The sequence below is a fragment of the Moschus berezovskii genome, chromosome 5 (assembly GCF_049115385.1).
Source record: "Moschus berezovskii isolate FMDL1 chromosome 5, NW_MosBer_1.0, whole genome shotgun sequence".
NCBI lineage: Eukaryota > Metazoa > Chordata > Mammalia > Artiodactyla > Moschidae > Moschus > Moschus berezovskii.
The window spans coordinates 9,206,434-9,220,432 of record NC_142464.1 but is presented as its reverse complement, the minus strand read 5'-3'; the positions used below and the strand labels follow the sequence as shown (position 1 = coordinate 9,220,432).

The 13,999-nt window shown below is 43.7% G+C and overlaps 1 protein-coding gene across 1 annotated transcript in view; it reads right to left on the bottom strand.

Moving 5' to 3' along the window:
- Positions 1 to 9,367, bottom strand: part of ANXA5 (annexin A5) — a 33,102-nt gene extending 23,735 nt beyond the window's left edge. The window contains exons 1-2 of the mRNA XM_055434245.2: positions 9,233 to 9,367; positions 9,013 to 9,060 (exon numbers count right to left, since the gene is read on the bottom strand). Of these exons, the coding sequence (XP_055290220.1) occupies positions 9,013 to 9,021 (9 nt within the window). The 5' untranslated portion in view covers positions 9,022 to 9,060; positions 9,233 to 9,367. The remainder of the gene's footprint in view (positions 1 to 9,012; positions 9,061 to 9,232) is intronic.
- Positions 9,368 to 13,999: the final 4,632 nt, after the last annotated feature.

Below are 13,999 nucleotides of genomic sequence, written 5' to 3'. Positions count from 1 at the left end.
CATTCTTGCTACATTCCACTCGATCAGTCATCATGGAAGCAAGTAAAGCCACGCGGCGGTAGTAAGGACCAGATGTGAATCACAGGACGTGAGTCACACAGACAGAACCCTTGTTTGGAAAGCCGTGTCCAGCTCCATCCCCACCCACGCCCACACCAAACCGTCTATGTTGGGCCAACGGGACTCTGAGTGACTCATGGAGGGCTTACCCTGCTTCCTAGCGTCCCTGCTAGCCTCAAGTTCCACACACACACCTTCCCCAGATGAACTCCAAGGGTAAGCAGCCACTGTTCCCTGTACCTGTCCTCAGGTCACCTCATTTACCCCGATCCTCTGCCACCAACGCCATAACCAACGGAATTATCATAGAGGCTTAGACAATAGGTGGCCAAAACATGTAATTCACTCTGCTAACTCTCAACTTCAAACTTACCCACTCTTCTAGGTCTATAATTTTGTGGGCTTTTTCTGTTTGTTTGCTCTAAATGAAAAAGTCCATTATGTTCAAAGACTAGGTATGTAAAATAAAATGAATAAAATTAAACCAAAACACAAGTGGAGGGTTGCTTTTCTAGAATTTAAGACAGAAGAAAATAATACAAAAATAGCCCTTCAAATTTAAAGATGAGAGAACATTCACCTGGGTCTGGAACATTTTAAACTGAAGGCACCGAAGAGAACTAAACTCTCTAAGTCTGTCATCTAGTTCTATGAAATCATTACCTAAACACCTACCAACCATTCCACACAGTATTCATTGAGCCAGAAATCATTAAGCAAAGCCCTGTAGCTGAGCAGCTGTATAGTGGGTTTTAAGTATGGTTCTTCTGAGGCTCAGGTTTTGCAAAAAGCCTTCTGGAGGCCACCAAGAAAGGGGCAAGGGGGAAGGACAAGGGCAGAGTCCTGCCTTTCCTCTCAAGTCAGAGCAGCTTAGAAAAGACTCTGATGCTGGGAGGGACTCGGGGCAGGAGGAGAAGGGGACGACAGAGAATGAGATGGCTGGATGGCATCACCGACTCGATGGAGGTGACTTTGAGTGAACTCCGGGAGTTGGTGATGGACAGGGAGGCCTGGCGTGCTGTGATTCATGGGGTCGCAAAGAGTCGGACATGACTGAGCGACTGAACTGAACTGAACGAACAAAGTACAGAGCAGGCCCATTAATGTTTCCTGTGATAATGGGACTCAAGAGATCAGCAGAGGAAAAAAAACCTGAAAATTACTGTACTGGGAAAGAAACGAGATAAGCAAGAAAAGAGGGAAAAGCCACGGCAGCATGATTATGATTTAAGATCCAAAGTAAATCAATATCAGAAAAAAGCAGAATCTCCAAGAGTACCGAGAGGTGCGGGGCAGACGCCTGTCATGAGGGCTCAGAAATAAGATCTCAAGCCCTTATCTCCGCCACTGCACACTGCCAGCAAAACAGGCAGAAACTACAGCTCAAAGTCTCAAATTCAAACTATCGCTACTGTTAAGTTTCACGTAGCTTCCTTTCCCTTTCATGCTCCTTTGTAGTTCCTTCCATTTTGTCTAGTTATTCAACTACCTTTGACCTTTAAATGTTAGGTGTAAGTAAAAAAAGCATCTCTATAAAGTAGTTTACACTCAGCGGTAAAGAATCCGCCTGCAATGGGGGAGATGTGGGTTCAATACCTGGGTTGGGAAGGTCCCTGAGGCGGTCGTGACAACCCACTCCAGTGTTCTTGCCTGCAGAATCCCACGGACAGACGAACCTGGCGGGCTACAGTCCACGGGGCTGCCAAGAGTCAGACATGCCTAAAGCGACTGGGCACGCGTGCACACACAGAAGAAAAGGCTTAAAAACTTAGGAACGATTTTGTCAATATAAGTTAGACTTTTGTTGTATTTCTTTAATGCACCTATGGCTACCACCTTGCTAATTATAAGAATGCCTGCCCTTGGCAAATACTAATAAAATAGGAAGTTTAACTGTCTATGAATAACGGCGATATTTTTGAATCAGTTAAGTGGGCATATGCATTAACCTCTGATGAAGGGGCTATTTTATCTAGTTGTTCAACTGGCATTTTGCACACAGCACATGAAAAGCTATTTTACTAACCAATTCATTCTCTCCAAAGCTTCAGAAAATAATCGAGTTTATAGATTTCTCATACTGGAGAAGAGTGTACATGGATTCAGAACTTCCTCTTGCATCAAAACAAGAGACAGAAATCTAATGAACATGGCTGGTCCTAAACAGAGGTAGAAAATAAGCTTCAAATCTTTAGTTGGAAGAAGAGATAAATGATACATAAACAAAGGAATGACCTATAGAGATGAAAGATTACAGTCCATGGAATTCTCCAGGCCAGAATACTGAGTGGGTAGTTTTTCTCTTCTCCAGGGGATCTTCCCAACCCAGGGATGGAACCCAGGTCTTCCACATTGCAGACGGGATTCTCTACCAGCTGAGCCACAAGGGAAGCCCACGAATACTGGAGTGGGTAGCCTATCCCTTCTCCAGTGGATCTTCCTGACTCAGGAATTGAACCAGGGTCTCCTGCACTACAAGCAGATTCTTTACCAGCTGAGCTATCAGGGAAGCCCTTATACAGAAACAAAGGGATGACCTTCAGAGATGAAAGGGGATAAAATCATATATACCCCGCTACACAACCTAAATGTTTTAGAAAGAACTCAAGGTCAACAAATCTACGATCTGATCTGTTTTTCTCTCACCTCAAACCTGCATTCCATTCTCAAAACGAAAACACAATCTACCACTTCATCAAGCAAGCCACTCATCTGGAAGGGTGGTGGCCCTTCACTAACCCCCATTCACGCACGCATCTGATTTGCCCGCTCTCTCCTACAGTCCCCTCCTACCCAAAGTCGCAGCTACTGCCTAGGTTAAGCTCTTAAACTTTCACAGTGGTTCCAGGAACAGGTTCCCAAGAGCCTTCCAGCTTCCCCTCCACTCCTCAACTCCCGCAGCACCATGCAGGCATGACCCTGGGGCCATCCTTGCTAATGCAAACCTGACCTTGGCGCAGCCCAGCCTCTGACTCTTCGGTAGCGCCCCATTCCCTACAGAATGGCCCGTGTTAACTCTGGCTCCTGGACAGCCTCTCCAGCAGCCTTTCCCAAGGTAGGCTCCATCCCCCCCACCTGCCTGCCCCTTCAATCCAGCAGAACCAGACTGCCTGCAGCACTGGGCTCTGCCTCCCAAACTCCTCTACACCCCTGAGCTTCTGCTCTTACTGCCTCAAGGCACGCCTTTCCTCTTTTGTCCTGTATGACTAACACCAGCTAAGGAACCTCAGTTTCCTCTTCTGTGAAACTGAAACAGTAATACTTATTTCCAAAACTGTACAGTGAGCACCAAGCACAAAGGACCTGGCAAGGAAGGACAATGGCAACTCTGTATCAATAAATCTCAGTTCCACTCTCCTTTTTATATCCCATGTCTAAGAATACTGGCACAGAGGAGGAACTCAAAAGCTTCAAAGGTTTACAAATATATGCATGAATGGCAAATTAAAGAGAACAGTCAGGAACTGGAGTCCAAAGAAAACGACAGCTACTGGAATATGCACTCCTTTCAAATAATCAACTGCTTATAGATTTACATATTCTACAAACCAATAGACGAGTCCAGAAAACACAAAGCAAAGGTGTTAGGAGCACTAATTTTTATTTTAAAAAAATCAACTGATATATTTGTGAAGTTTTAGAATAGTATACAGGTTGTATGAATAAATTGTATTTCAGAACTAGACCTCTAATTTGCCACCTGTGTCAAAGGGACACTAGCTCAAGATAAGCGAATTAGATTTACTGAACAACAACAAATTGCTTTGGCAAAAAGGTCGGTATAGTCAAGCTATGGTTCTTCCAGTAATCATGTATGGCTGTGAGAGTTGGACCATAAAGAAGCCTGAGCACTGAAGAAGTGCTGCTTTTGAACTGTGGTGCTTGAGAAGACTCTTGAGAGTCCCTTGGATAGCAGGATATCAAACCAGTCAATCCTAAAGGAGATCAACTCTGAATATTCATTGGAGGGACTGATATAGAAGCTGAAGCTCCAATACTTGGGCCACCTGCTGTGAAGAGCTGACTCACTGGAAAAGACCTTGACGCTGGGAAAGACTGAGGGCAGGAGGAGAAGGGGTGACAGAGAATGAGATGGTTGGATGGCATCACCAACTCAATGGACATGAGTTTGACCAAACTCCAGTAAATAGTGAAGGACAGGGAGGCCTGGCATGCTGCAGTCCATAGGGTCACAAAGAATTGTACATAACTTAGCAACTGAACAATAACAATGAATTGCTTAGTGGCTTGCAAAGCTGTCAAACAGCTTGGGATCGAGCTCTTTCTCAGCATCCAAAATGAAGACCAGAGTCAAAGGAATCAGGAACAGAGAGAGACTACCCAAAGTAGCAGAAGCTATGGGTAAACAGGTAAGCTAACCTAAGAACCACCAAGGGAGTAACTACAGAGAGATTTGACCTTAAAGTGAATGGCATGGAAAAAGGCACTCAAAATCCAGCCAACTCCTCTGGAATGAAGGTCATTTCAAATTTCTCCATTTCCACTGATACTGCTTGCTCTGCACAGGGCCCTTGTCAACTATCATTGATCAAAGATGTCAAGCCAACCAAAACAATTTCTTATTCAAATCTTAGACAGTTTAAACACGAGTTAGGCTGATAAGTATGATGTTCATGAAGCTTCTAGCCAAAAATTATGCAGCCTCCTTTTGCTTCAAGACATTCCTAATGCCCTGAAAATATTAACTCTTTGTAAACAACACTATAAATAAAACTAAGTTTCAGTTCAATTCAGTTACTCAGTCATGTCTGATTCTTTGCAACCCCATGAATCACAGCACGCCAGGCCTCCCTGTCCATCACCAACTCCCAGAGTTCACTCAAACTCATGTCCATCGAGTCAGTGATGGCATCCAGCCATCTCATCCTCTGTCGTCCCCGTCTCCTCCTGCCCAGAATCCCTCCCAGCATCAGAGTCTTTTCCAATGAGTCAACTCTTCGCATGAGGTAGCCAAAGTATTGGAGTTTCAGATTTAGCATCAGTCCTTCCAAGGTACACCCAGCACTGATCTCCTTTAGAATGGACTGGTTGGATCTCCTTGCAGTCCAAGGGACTCTCAAGAGTCTTCTCCAGCACCACAGTTCAAAAGCATCAATTCTTTGGCGTTCAGCTTTCTTCACAGTCCAACTCTCATATCCATACATGACCACTGGAAAAACCATAGCCTTGACTAGACAGACCTTTGTTAGCAAAGCAATGTCTCTGCTGACTAAGTTTAGACAGTCGAAAATCTAACTTTTTAAAATTTCATTATCTTAAAAGATAGCTAAATGACATAAAAACCTTAAGTTGAATTAAAATGTATTATACAGATCATTTGTCTACGAAATAGAGCCAACTCTTGATTTTCCAACCAAAAGAACACAGAAGTACACGATGTACTTTTAAGTACTTAAATAAATTAGAATATCTATGAAGTAATTTGGTTCTAGCTAAATACTGAGATTTTAAAAAAACTGTGTAAGCAAGTAAAGCCATAGGAGAGAAATAGGTCAGGACTCTATTTAAGAAATCCAACTCAAAATATGGTATATCAGATTAAAGAGATGACCCTAAAACATAATGAAAAATTCACTTTTATAATGAGAAGTTGATTATTGAGAGAAAAAACGGTGAGAAAAGATTCAAAAATATTTACTATATATAGTAATTCAGGCAATTTTAACAGCTCTTTGGTTATTCCTTAGTAAATATCTTAAACCAGCTTGTACCCAAAGTTAACATAATAGATTATGTGACTGATCCAATAATCATAATAATTTATTACTCATTTGGCACTTTATGTAAAATAACATGAATGCTGTGGTTTCAAACCATATATATATAAAACCATCCAAATGAATAGTTTCAAACATAAAAAGGAAAAAGTAAATATTACCCAGGAATTGTTTACACACAGGCACATTTGTAATTTATTTTCTTCTTGTATGTCATGAGAAGTTTACAGTTAACCAGTATGCTCTCTTTGAGAAAAACTGGGAAGCCTCAGGTTAGACCACTTCTCTCCCATAACGGTTAAATGGCTGAATCTCACATATTTCAATACTAACGGACAAGGATTAGGACCAGAAAGAGGTCAGAGCTCAAGCAGTAGCTGCCCCACAAATGCCTCTAACTCCACACGCATTTATCTAACATCATGTCACTTTGTAAAAATTTATTTTTTAATTGAAGGATAATTGCTTTTTGTTGTTCTCAGTCAAACCTCAACATGAGTCAGCCATAGGTATATATATGCTCTGTATCAGCCCACCCCTCTAGGTTGATACAGAGCCCCTGTTTGAGTTTCCTGAGCCATACAGCAATTCCCGTTGGCTGTCTATTTTACATGTGGTAATGTAAGTTTCCACGGTCCTCTCGCCATACATGTCACCCTCTCCTCCCCTCTTGCTGTGTCCACAGGTCTATTCTCTATGTCCACGTCTCCACTGCTGCCCTGCAAATAAATTCATCAGCCATCTTTCCAGATTCCATATATATGAATTAGTATACAATATTTATCTTGCTCTTTCTGACTTACTTCACTCTGTATAATAAGCTCTAGGCTCTAGGTTTAATAACCTCATTAGAACTGATTCAAATGTGTTCCTTTTCATGGCTGAGTAGTATTCCACTGTACATACATCATGTCACTTTTTAAGTAGTTTCCAACATTTGCTACAGCTCTGTCCACCTACACTGACATCATTAGGGTAAAATTTAACTAAAAATGTGGCATTAATATTAATTATATTAATGTTATTAATATAAATATGCACAAGAGTATAAAATATCCCTAGTATTTGTTTACATAAAAAAAGAAACTCCAGAGTATCTGTCAAAGATTCATCAATATTATCTGTCAAAGATCCATCAATATTGTTTTTCTTAATAAAACAGTCATGACATTCATCTACATATGTGATAACTGATTCCTGGGTATCCGCTGTTATCTGCAGGGCGGTCTCAATATTAAGTAAAAAGAGAAAACCATTGGTATGGAAGATTTAGTTCATAAATGTGAAGCATTACTACTGTGGGAGGATGCATTTTCATTTTTCAGTAAATAAGAGACACTCACATTTAACAATGCATTTTAAACTGCCAGAATATGCACCTCTTCAAGTCAGGCATGATTCCATTACTCTACAGATGGCCAGAGTGGAGGCCTTTGGTTCCCAAACCACACAGCAACAAATTGAACTACCATGGAAACTATTCGAAACCTAACACTGAAGTGCTTCAGCTTCCCTACAATTATGTCAGAGCCCAAAGGAAACTTTAGACAGTTTAGAACATGCAATTCCATAATGTGCGCATTCTGCACACCATCAAATGTTAAGTACAAAGCCAACAAAACTCCCATCTTAAATATTTTAACAAACTATTTCACTTCCATGGTTTCCAAGGATAATAACGAAGTTACTGTAAAATTCAACACTGTATCTTTCTTAATATTACTTGTAATTTTTATGATAACTAAAAACTGACTTGGCTAGAAAACAGTCCTGGTTATATTGTAATAGTGATCACGTACAAAATTCTATAATACAAGTCACAAATCTTCCAGGTTTTGCATATACAAAGGCTTTTACATTATTTTTTATTAATGCAATTACATTAATACTCTTTGAAATTATTAATATCCACATTTGGAAAAATGCGTTCATCTATGCTATTTTGGGTAAGGAGTCTACATAATTAAAGGAATTGATTGGAAAACTTCAGGAATCACTGGATAAACTTACAAAAGAGATAAGAGTAACAGCCGAATGAGCTAGAATAGAGAATTATTCTCTGATGCTTGCGAAATCATCATTCACATCCACACCAGCATATCAAGATAAGAAAAATAATTCTCAGGGAAGTTAATCCCATATAAAAGTATCCTTTAGACGGTTAAGAATCTATACCAAAGTTTCCACTTGAAATATGAGAATTCGTTTGCTGTAATTCTTAAGTGCAAAAGAGGAAATAAGAATGGAAGTACTGTGTAAATTTAATAAAATTACCAACTTCTCTTAATCCTCCCGTTTTCTCTTGGAGAAGACTATGAAACCTTTTTCAACTTTAGTAAGTCGATCCGATTTTTTTTAAGTGAACTATACATGAAAGAGGGCATTGTTTGAGCAGTTTAAACACTTGTTTAAATAAACGTTTCTGGACTCTAACAAGCCAGTTAGATCGATGAGATCTGTAAAATTAGTTTCGGGGTGGAGCTGTCTTAAGTACCGATTTTTTATTCACTGTTGAAGACTATTACACAGTCAACTGTTACAGAGTACGACATAATTTAGACGACTTTCTCTTCCCTACACTTTTGATAAATGTATGCATAGCAAAGAAAGCAATATTATTAGGTAATCAAGTTCTGAAACAGTCCCAAGGCAGATTCAATTCAGAACTCGTTGCGCGAGTTCGTTACTTAGGAAAAGAGCTCTTTGGTTTAATCTTCTGGCATGGGGCCGGGTGGAATCGGTTCCTTTGGGTGAGGCTCGGTTGAGCAACTGGAAAAAGCCCCACTACAACTCCACTAGAAAAAGCCAACGCCCACTCCTAGTATTAAAGTACAAGAAAGTTACAGAAAATAAAAGAAAAAGAAAAAAGAAATGCGTTCGCCTCACATGACCAGTGAGCTGCATTTGCTTTGGTTCTAACTTCAGCAACTCTGGGCTTTCTGGAAGGCTCCCTTTCACACATTTACTCACGAAAAAAAAGCGCACAAAAATCCGGCCACGTCACCGGCGGCTGCGCTCGCGAGCTGCGGCGCCGGTTCCGGTGGACTCTCCCCAGGCAGGGGCGCAAAGGGGGAACAAGACAGGAATATGAGATTTCCCGCAGGCAGATTCCGTTTACTCGTAAACTTTTCTGACTTTCCAACAAATTCTGGAACTCCTGAGCAGTTTACAAAGTTGGTAAATCCGAGCGCTGCGCGGGGGCGCACGGCCTTACCTGTGCCATGGCGCCTGCCCAGGTCAGGAGAAGGTGAGCGACGCAGGACTGCAAGAGAAGAAAAGGCCCGCGGCTTCAGCGGCCAGGTCCCCCACGCCAGCCGGCCCCCGGCGCCCCGCCGCAGACCCGCGCTCCCCGCGGCCGGAGACCGCCGTCCGCCCCGCGGCCGCGCCCGCCCGGCCCCCCGCTCCCTCTGCGGGCGCGCCGAGCGCCCACTCACCCAGACCCGAGGCGCGGGGAGCGCGGGGGGCGCGAGGGGTGCGCAGAGCCGGCGAGGGCGAGCGGAGGGCGCCGCGGCAGCTGCTCGCCGGCGGCTCCAGGCAACGGAAACACAGCGGCCCGGCCCGGCCCCGCCCAGGCCTGCGGGCCGCGCCCCGCCCGCCTCGGGCCTCAGTGCGCCTGCGTGCGGCGCGGCTGCTCGCGGTCTAAGCCGCCTGGGCGGAGCCCGGCCGCCGCTGCCCGGGAACACGGAGGGGTCTCGGCTCTGCAGGGCACCGGGGAAAGTCTGCCCTTCGTGTAGCGAGGAGGCCGTGGGGAACAGTGCAGGACTCTGAGTTTGGTGCGGGGGACCTTCCTCCGCGCCGTGGCCGCAGGAACGTGGGCCTCACCCAGTGCGCGGACGTCACGGTGCATGCGCATCTTTTTGGAAGACCAGACAGGCACTGCCGTCTAGGACAGCGCGTCTTTGACCACGCTCTAAAATTCCCAAGTTTATTTTTGCTTTAAAGAAAAAGTGTCACTGCTTGCTTGTTAGATAGCCATGTCTTTTCTTTGCTGTCTTACTTGGGGAATTTCAAAACCTCCGCTAGGGGTCAGTTTCTATATTCAGAACCAGCCTAAAACCGTCAAATAAATTTGGACCATTTCCTATTATTAATTAAACGTAAAATATATGAAAATACCTGGGGGGGGTGGGGTGGGGCAGAGACAAAGACACAGACACGGAAGGATACTGTAGTAGGCTGATGCAGAGAAGGCAGACAGAAAGACCGTGCCCTTCTCAGACTCACAGGCCTCGGGGAGGGGAGACACTGGAGTGGGCTCCAGGAGGCAAGAGGACAGAGCTTGCAACTCTAGAACAGTAATGTATTCTAGGATCAGAAGAGCAAAGTCCTGTGGCGATAGAAGATAGATAAGAAGCTAGTCTGCTTTGGGGAATACAGAGGTTTTTCTCATAAATTATTAATAAATGGAGAACTACTGTGGTTCTTTGTATGGCTAAAACTTCTCCTTTCATTCACGTAAAAGCCACATGCTTAATCAGGCCCTGACAAAGTCACAACAGAGTGATTGTTTGCTGGAAATGGAGGAAAAATTTCGAAGTATGTGAAGCTTGCCACACACGAAGACACACACTCTCTCTCTCTCCTCTTTCAGCTTGCCTTTCCTCTTCCCTGGAAGCCTCTTGTCAGGCAGCCCAGCATCTCTACAGTGGCCTCTGCTGCTGCTACTGCTGCTGCTGCTAAGTCACTTCAGTCGTGTCCGACTCTGTGTGACCCCATAGACGGAAGCCCACCAGGCTCCCCCGTCCCTGGGATTCTCCAGGCAAGAACACTGGAGTGGGTTGCCATTTCCTTCTCCAATGTGTGAAAGTGAAGTCACTCTGTCATGTCTGACTCGTAGCGACCCCACGGACTGCAGCCTACCAGGCTCCTCCATCCATGGGATTTTCTAGGCAAGAGTACTGGAGTGGCCTGCCATTGCCTCACGCTACCTAATTTGAGCCTCTCCCTGAGCACTGAAGACAGACAGGCACAAGAGTGTGAAGGAAGCCCTGCCCTCTGCATCTATTCTCCTCAGTAATGCTTCTCATTTTCCTGAACTTCACCAAGAGGAGCTCCTTCAGCGTGGCCTGGAGCATTCTTTTCTCCTCACACATCCCCTTACTTAAAGTCCTTTTCTTATGGTCTTTCTCATTTTCTACTCAGAATAATGGAATGACACCAGACCTCAGCAATTCTGTTTTTAACAATGTTGTTGATTTTATAGGAGAATGATGCCTGTTGTTGGTTACCAACTTGCTCTGTGCCCTGCAGTTAAATACTGATAGAGTCAATGAATTATTAAACAGTATTTTTGTATACATACTCGGTATTTCTTTCACTTTCGGTCACATGGATCTATTCAACTCCTAGATCAGACATAGTCCTCGGCACTGGGGGTAGGATGATTCAATAAATGAAACAAAGTGCCTGCCCTCACAAGTCATACATTCTGTGGAGGAGACTGACAATTAAATAATACTTATGTCCAGAATGAAGTTTTCTATAAGAAAATAAAGTGGGGCTGGGGAATCAGGCTGAAGGGAGCATTGTTTTGCCAAAGGTGGTCTGAGGAGTTTCTGAGAGACTTGACAAGAAACATGAATTGATATAATTTAATTATATTTCACAACAATTTACTGAGCACCTGTGGAAAAGTTCTAAACAAGAGTCTAGCCCTTAGTATTACAGACAGAGCATGAATACAGATACTACAATGGAGGAACAAACTAAATATTAAGAGATTCATAAAACACAACCAAAAGGCAAACGGTGTCAGAAGTTCAGTTCAGTAGCTCAGTCGTGTCCAAATCTTTGTGACCCATTGGACTGCAGCACACCAGGCCTCCCTGTACATCACCAACTCCAGGAGTTTGCTCAAACTCTTGCCCACTGAGTCGATGATGACATCCAACCATGTCATCCTCTGTCGACCCCTTCTTCTCCTGCCTTTAATCTTTCCCAGCACCAGGATCTTTTCCACTGAGTCACTTCTCCACATCAGGTGGCCAAAGTATTGGAGTTTCAGTTTCAAAATCATTCCTTCCAATGAATATTCAAGACTGATTTCCTTTAGGATGGACTGGTTGGATCTCCTTGCAGTCCAAGGGACTCTCAAGAGTCTTCTCCAGCACCACAGTACAAAAGCATCAATTCTTCCGCACTCATCCTTATAATCCAACTCTCACATCAATACATACACATCCATACAAATAACAGGCTTGACTGCTGCTGCTAAGTCGCTTCAGTAGTGTCCGACTCTGTGCGACCCCAAAGATGGCAGCCCACCAGGCTCCCCCGTTCCTGGGATTCTCTAGGCAAAAATACTGGAGTGGCTTGCCATTTCCTTCTCCAATGCATGAAAGTGAAAAGTGAAAGTGAAGTCGCTCAGTCGTGTCCGACACCAAGTGACCCCAGGGCTGGAGCCTACCAGGCTCCTCTGTCCATGGGATTTTCCAGGCAAGAGTACTGGAGTGGGTTGCAGTTGCCTTCTCCAATAGGCTTGACTAGATCGACCTTTGTTGGCCAAGTAATGTCTCTGCTTTTTAATATGCTGTCTAGGTTGGTTGTAACTTTCCTTCCAAGGAGAAAGTGTCTTTTAATTTCATGACTGCAGTCACCATCTGCAGTGATTTTGGAGCCCCCAAAAATGAACTCTGATACTGTTTCCACTGTTTCCCCTTCTATTTGCCATGAAGTGATGAGACCGGATGCCATGATCTTAGTTTTCTGAATGTTGAGCCTTAAGCCAATTTTTTCACCCTCCTCTTTCACTTTCATCAAGAGGCTGTTTAGTTCTTCACTTCCTGCCATAGGGTGGTGTCATCTGCATATCTGAGGTTATTGATATTTCTCCCAGCAATCTTGATTCCAGCTTGTGCTTCCTTCAGCCCAGCATTTCTCATGATGTACTCTGAATATAAGTTAAATAAGCAAGGTGACAATATACAGCCTGATGTACTCCATTTCCTATTTGGAAGCAGTCTGTTGATCCATGTCCAGTTCTAACTGTTGCTTCCTGACCTGCATATAGGTTTCTGAAGAGGCAGGTCAGGTGGTCTGGTATTCCCATCTCTTTCAGAATTTTCCACAGTTTATTGTGATCCACACAGTCAAAGGCTTTGGCATAGTCAATAAAGCAGAAATAGATGTTTTTCTGGAACTCTCTTGCTTTCTCCATGATCGAGCGGATGTTGGCAGTTTGATCTCTGGTTCCTCTGCCTTTTCTAAAATCTGCTTGAACATCTGGAAGATCACAGATCACGTATTGCTGAAGCCTGGCTTGGAGAATTTGAGCATGACTTTACTAGCGAGTGAGATGAGTGCAATTGTGCGGTAGTTTGAGCATTCTTTGGCATTGCCATTCTATTAGGTGTTATAATTGATGTGCACTCAGGAAATCCATATTAACTCTTAAAAACAGTGTCTGTCATGTATCACAAAAGTCCCTAATCAGTGTCCAAAAGTCATCTTCAGACTCTCCACTAGATTTTTTCAGTTAATTATTTTATTCTCCTAATTATACCTTCTCTTTCTTTAATTTAAAATTAAGATTACTCATGTGTTGTCTTTATTTGGGTTCAGTTCAGTTCAGTTCAGTCACTCAGTCGTGTCTGACTCTTTGCGACCCCATGAATCACAGCACACCAGGCCTCCCTGTCCATCACCAACTCCCGGAGTTCACTCAAACTCATGTCCACAGAGTCAGTGATGACATCCAGCCATCTCATTCTCGGTCGTCCCCTTCTCCTCCCACCCCCAACCTTTCCCAGCATCAGAGTCTTTTCCAGTGAGTCAACTCGTCGCATGAGGTGGCCAAAGTATTGCAGTTTCAGCTTCAGCATCAGTCCTTTCAATGAACACCCAGGATCGATCTCCCTTAGAATGGACTGGTTGGATCTCCTTGTGGTACAAGGGACTCTCAAGAGACTTTTCCAACACCACAGTTCAAAAGCATCAATTCTTCGGCGATCAGCTTTCTTCACAGTCCAACTCTCACTTCCATACATGACCATGGGAAAAACCATAGCCTTGACTAGACGGACCTTTGTTGGCAAAGTAATGTCTCTGCTTTTTAATATATTATCAAGGTTGGTCATAACTTTCTTTCCAAGGAGTAAGCGTCTTTTAATTTCATGGCTGCAATCAGCATCTGCAGTGATTTTGGAGCCCAAAGTACATCATGAGGCACGCTGGGCTGGAAGAAGCACAAGCTGGAATCAATA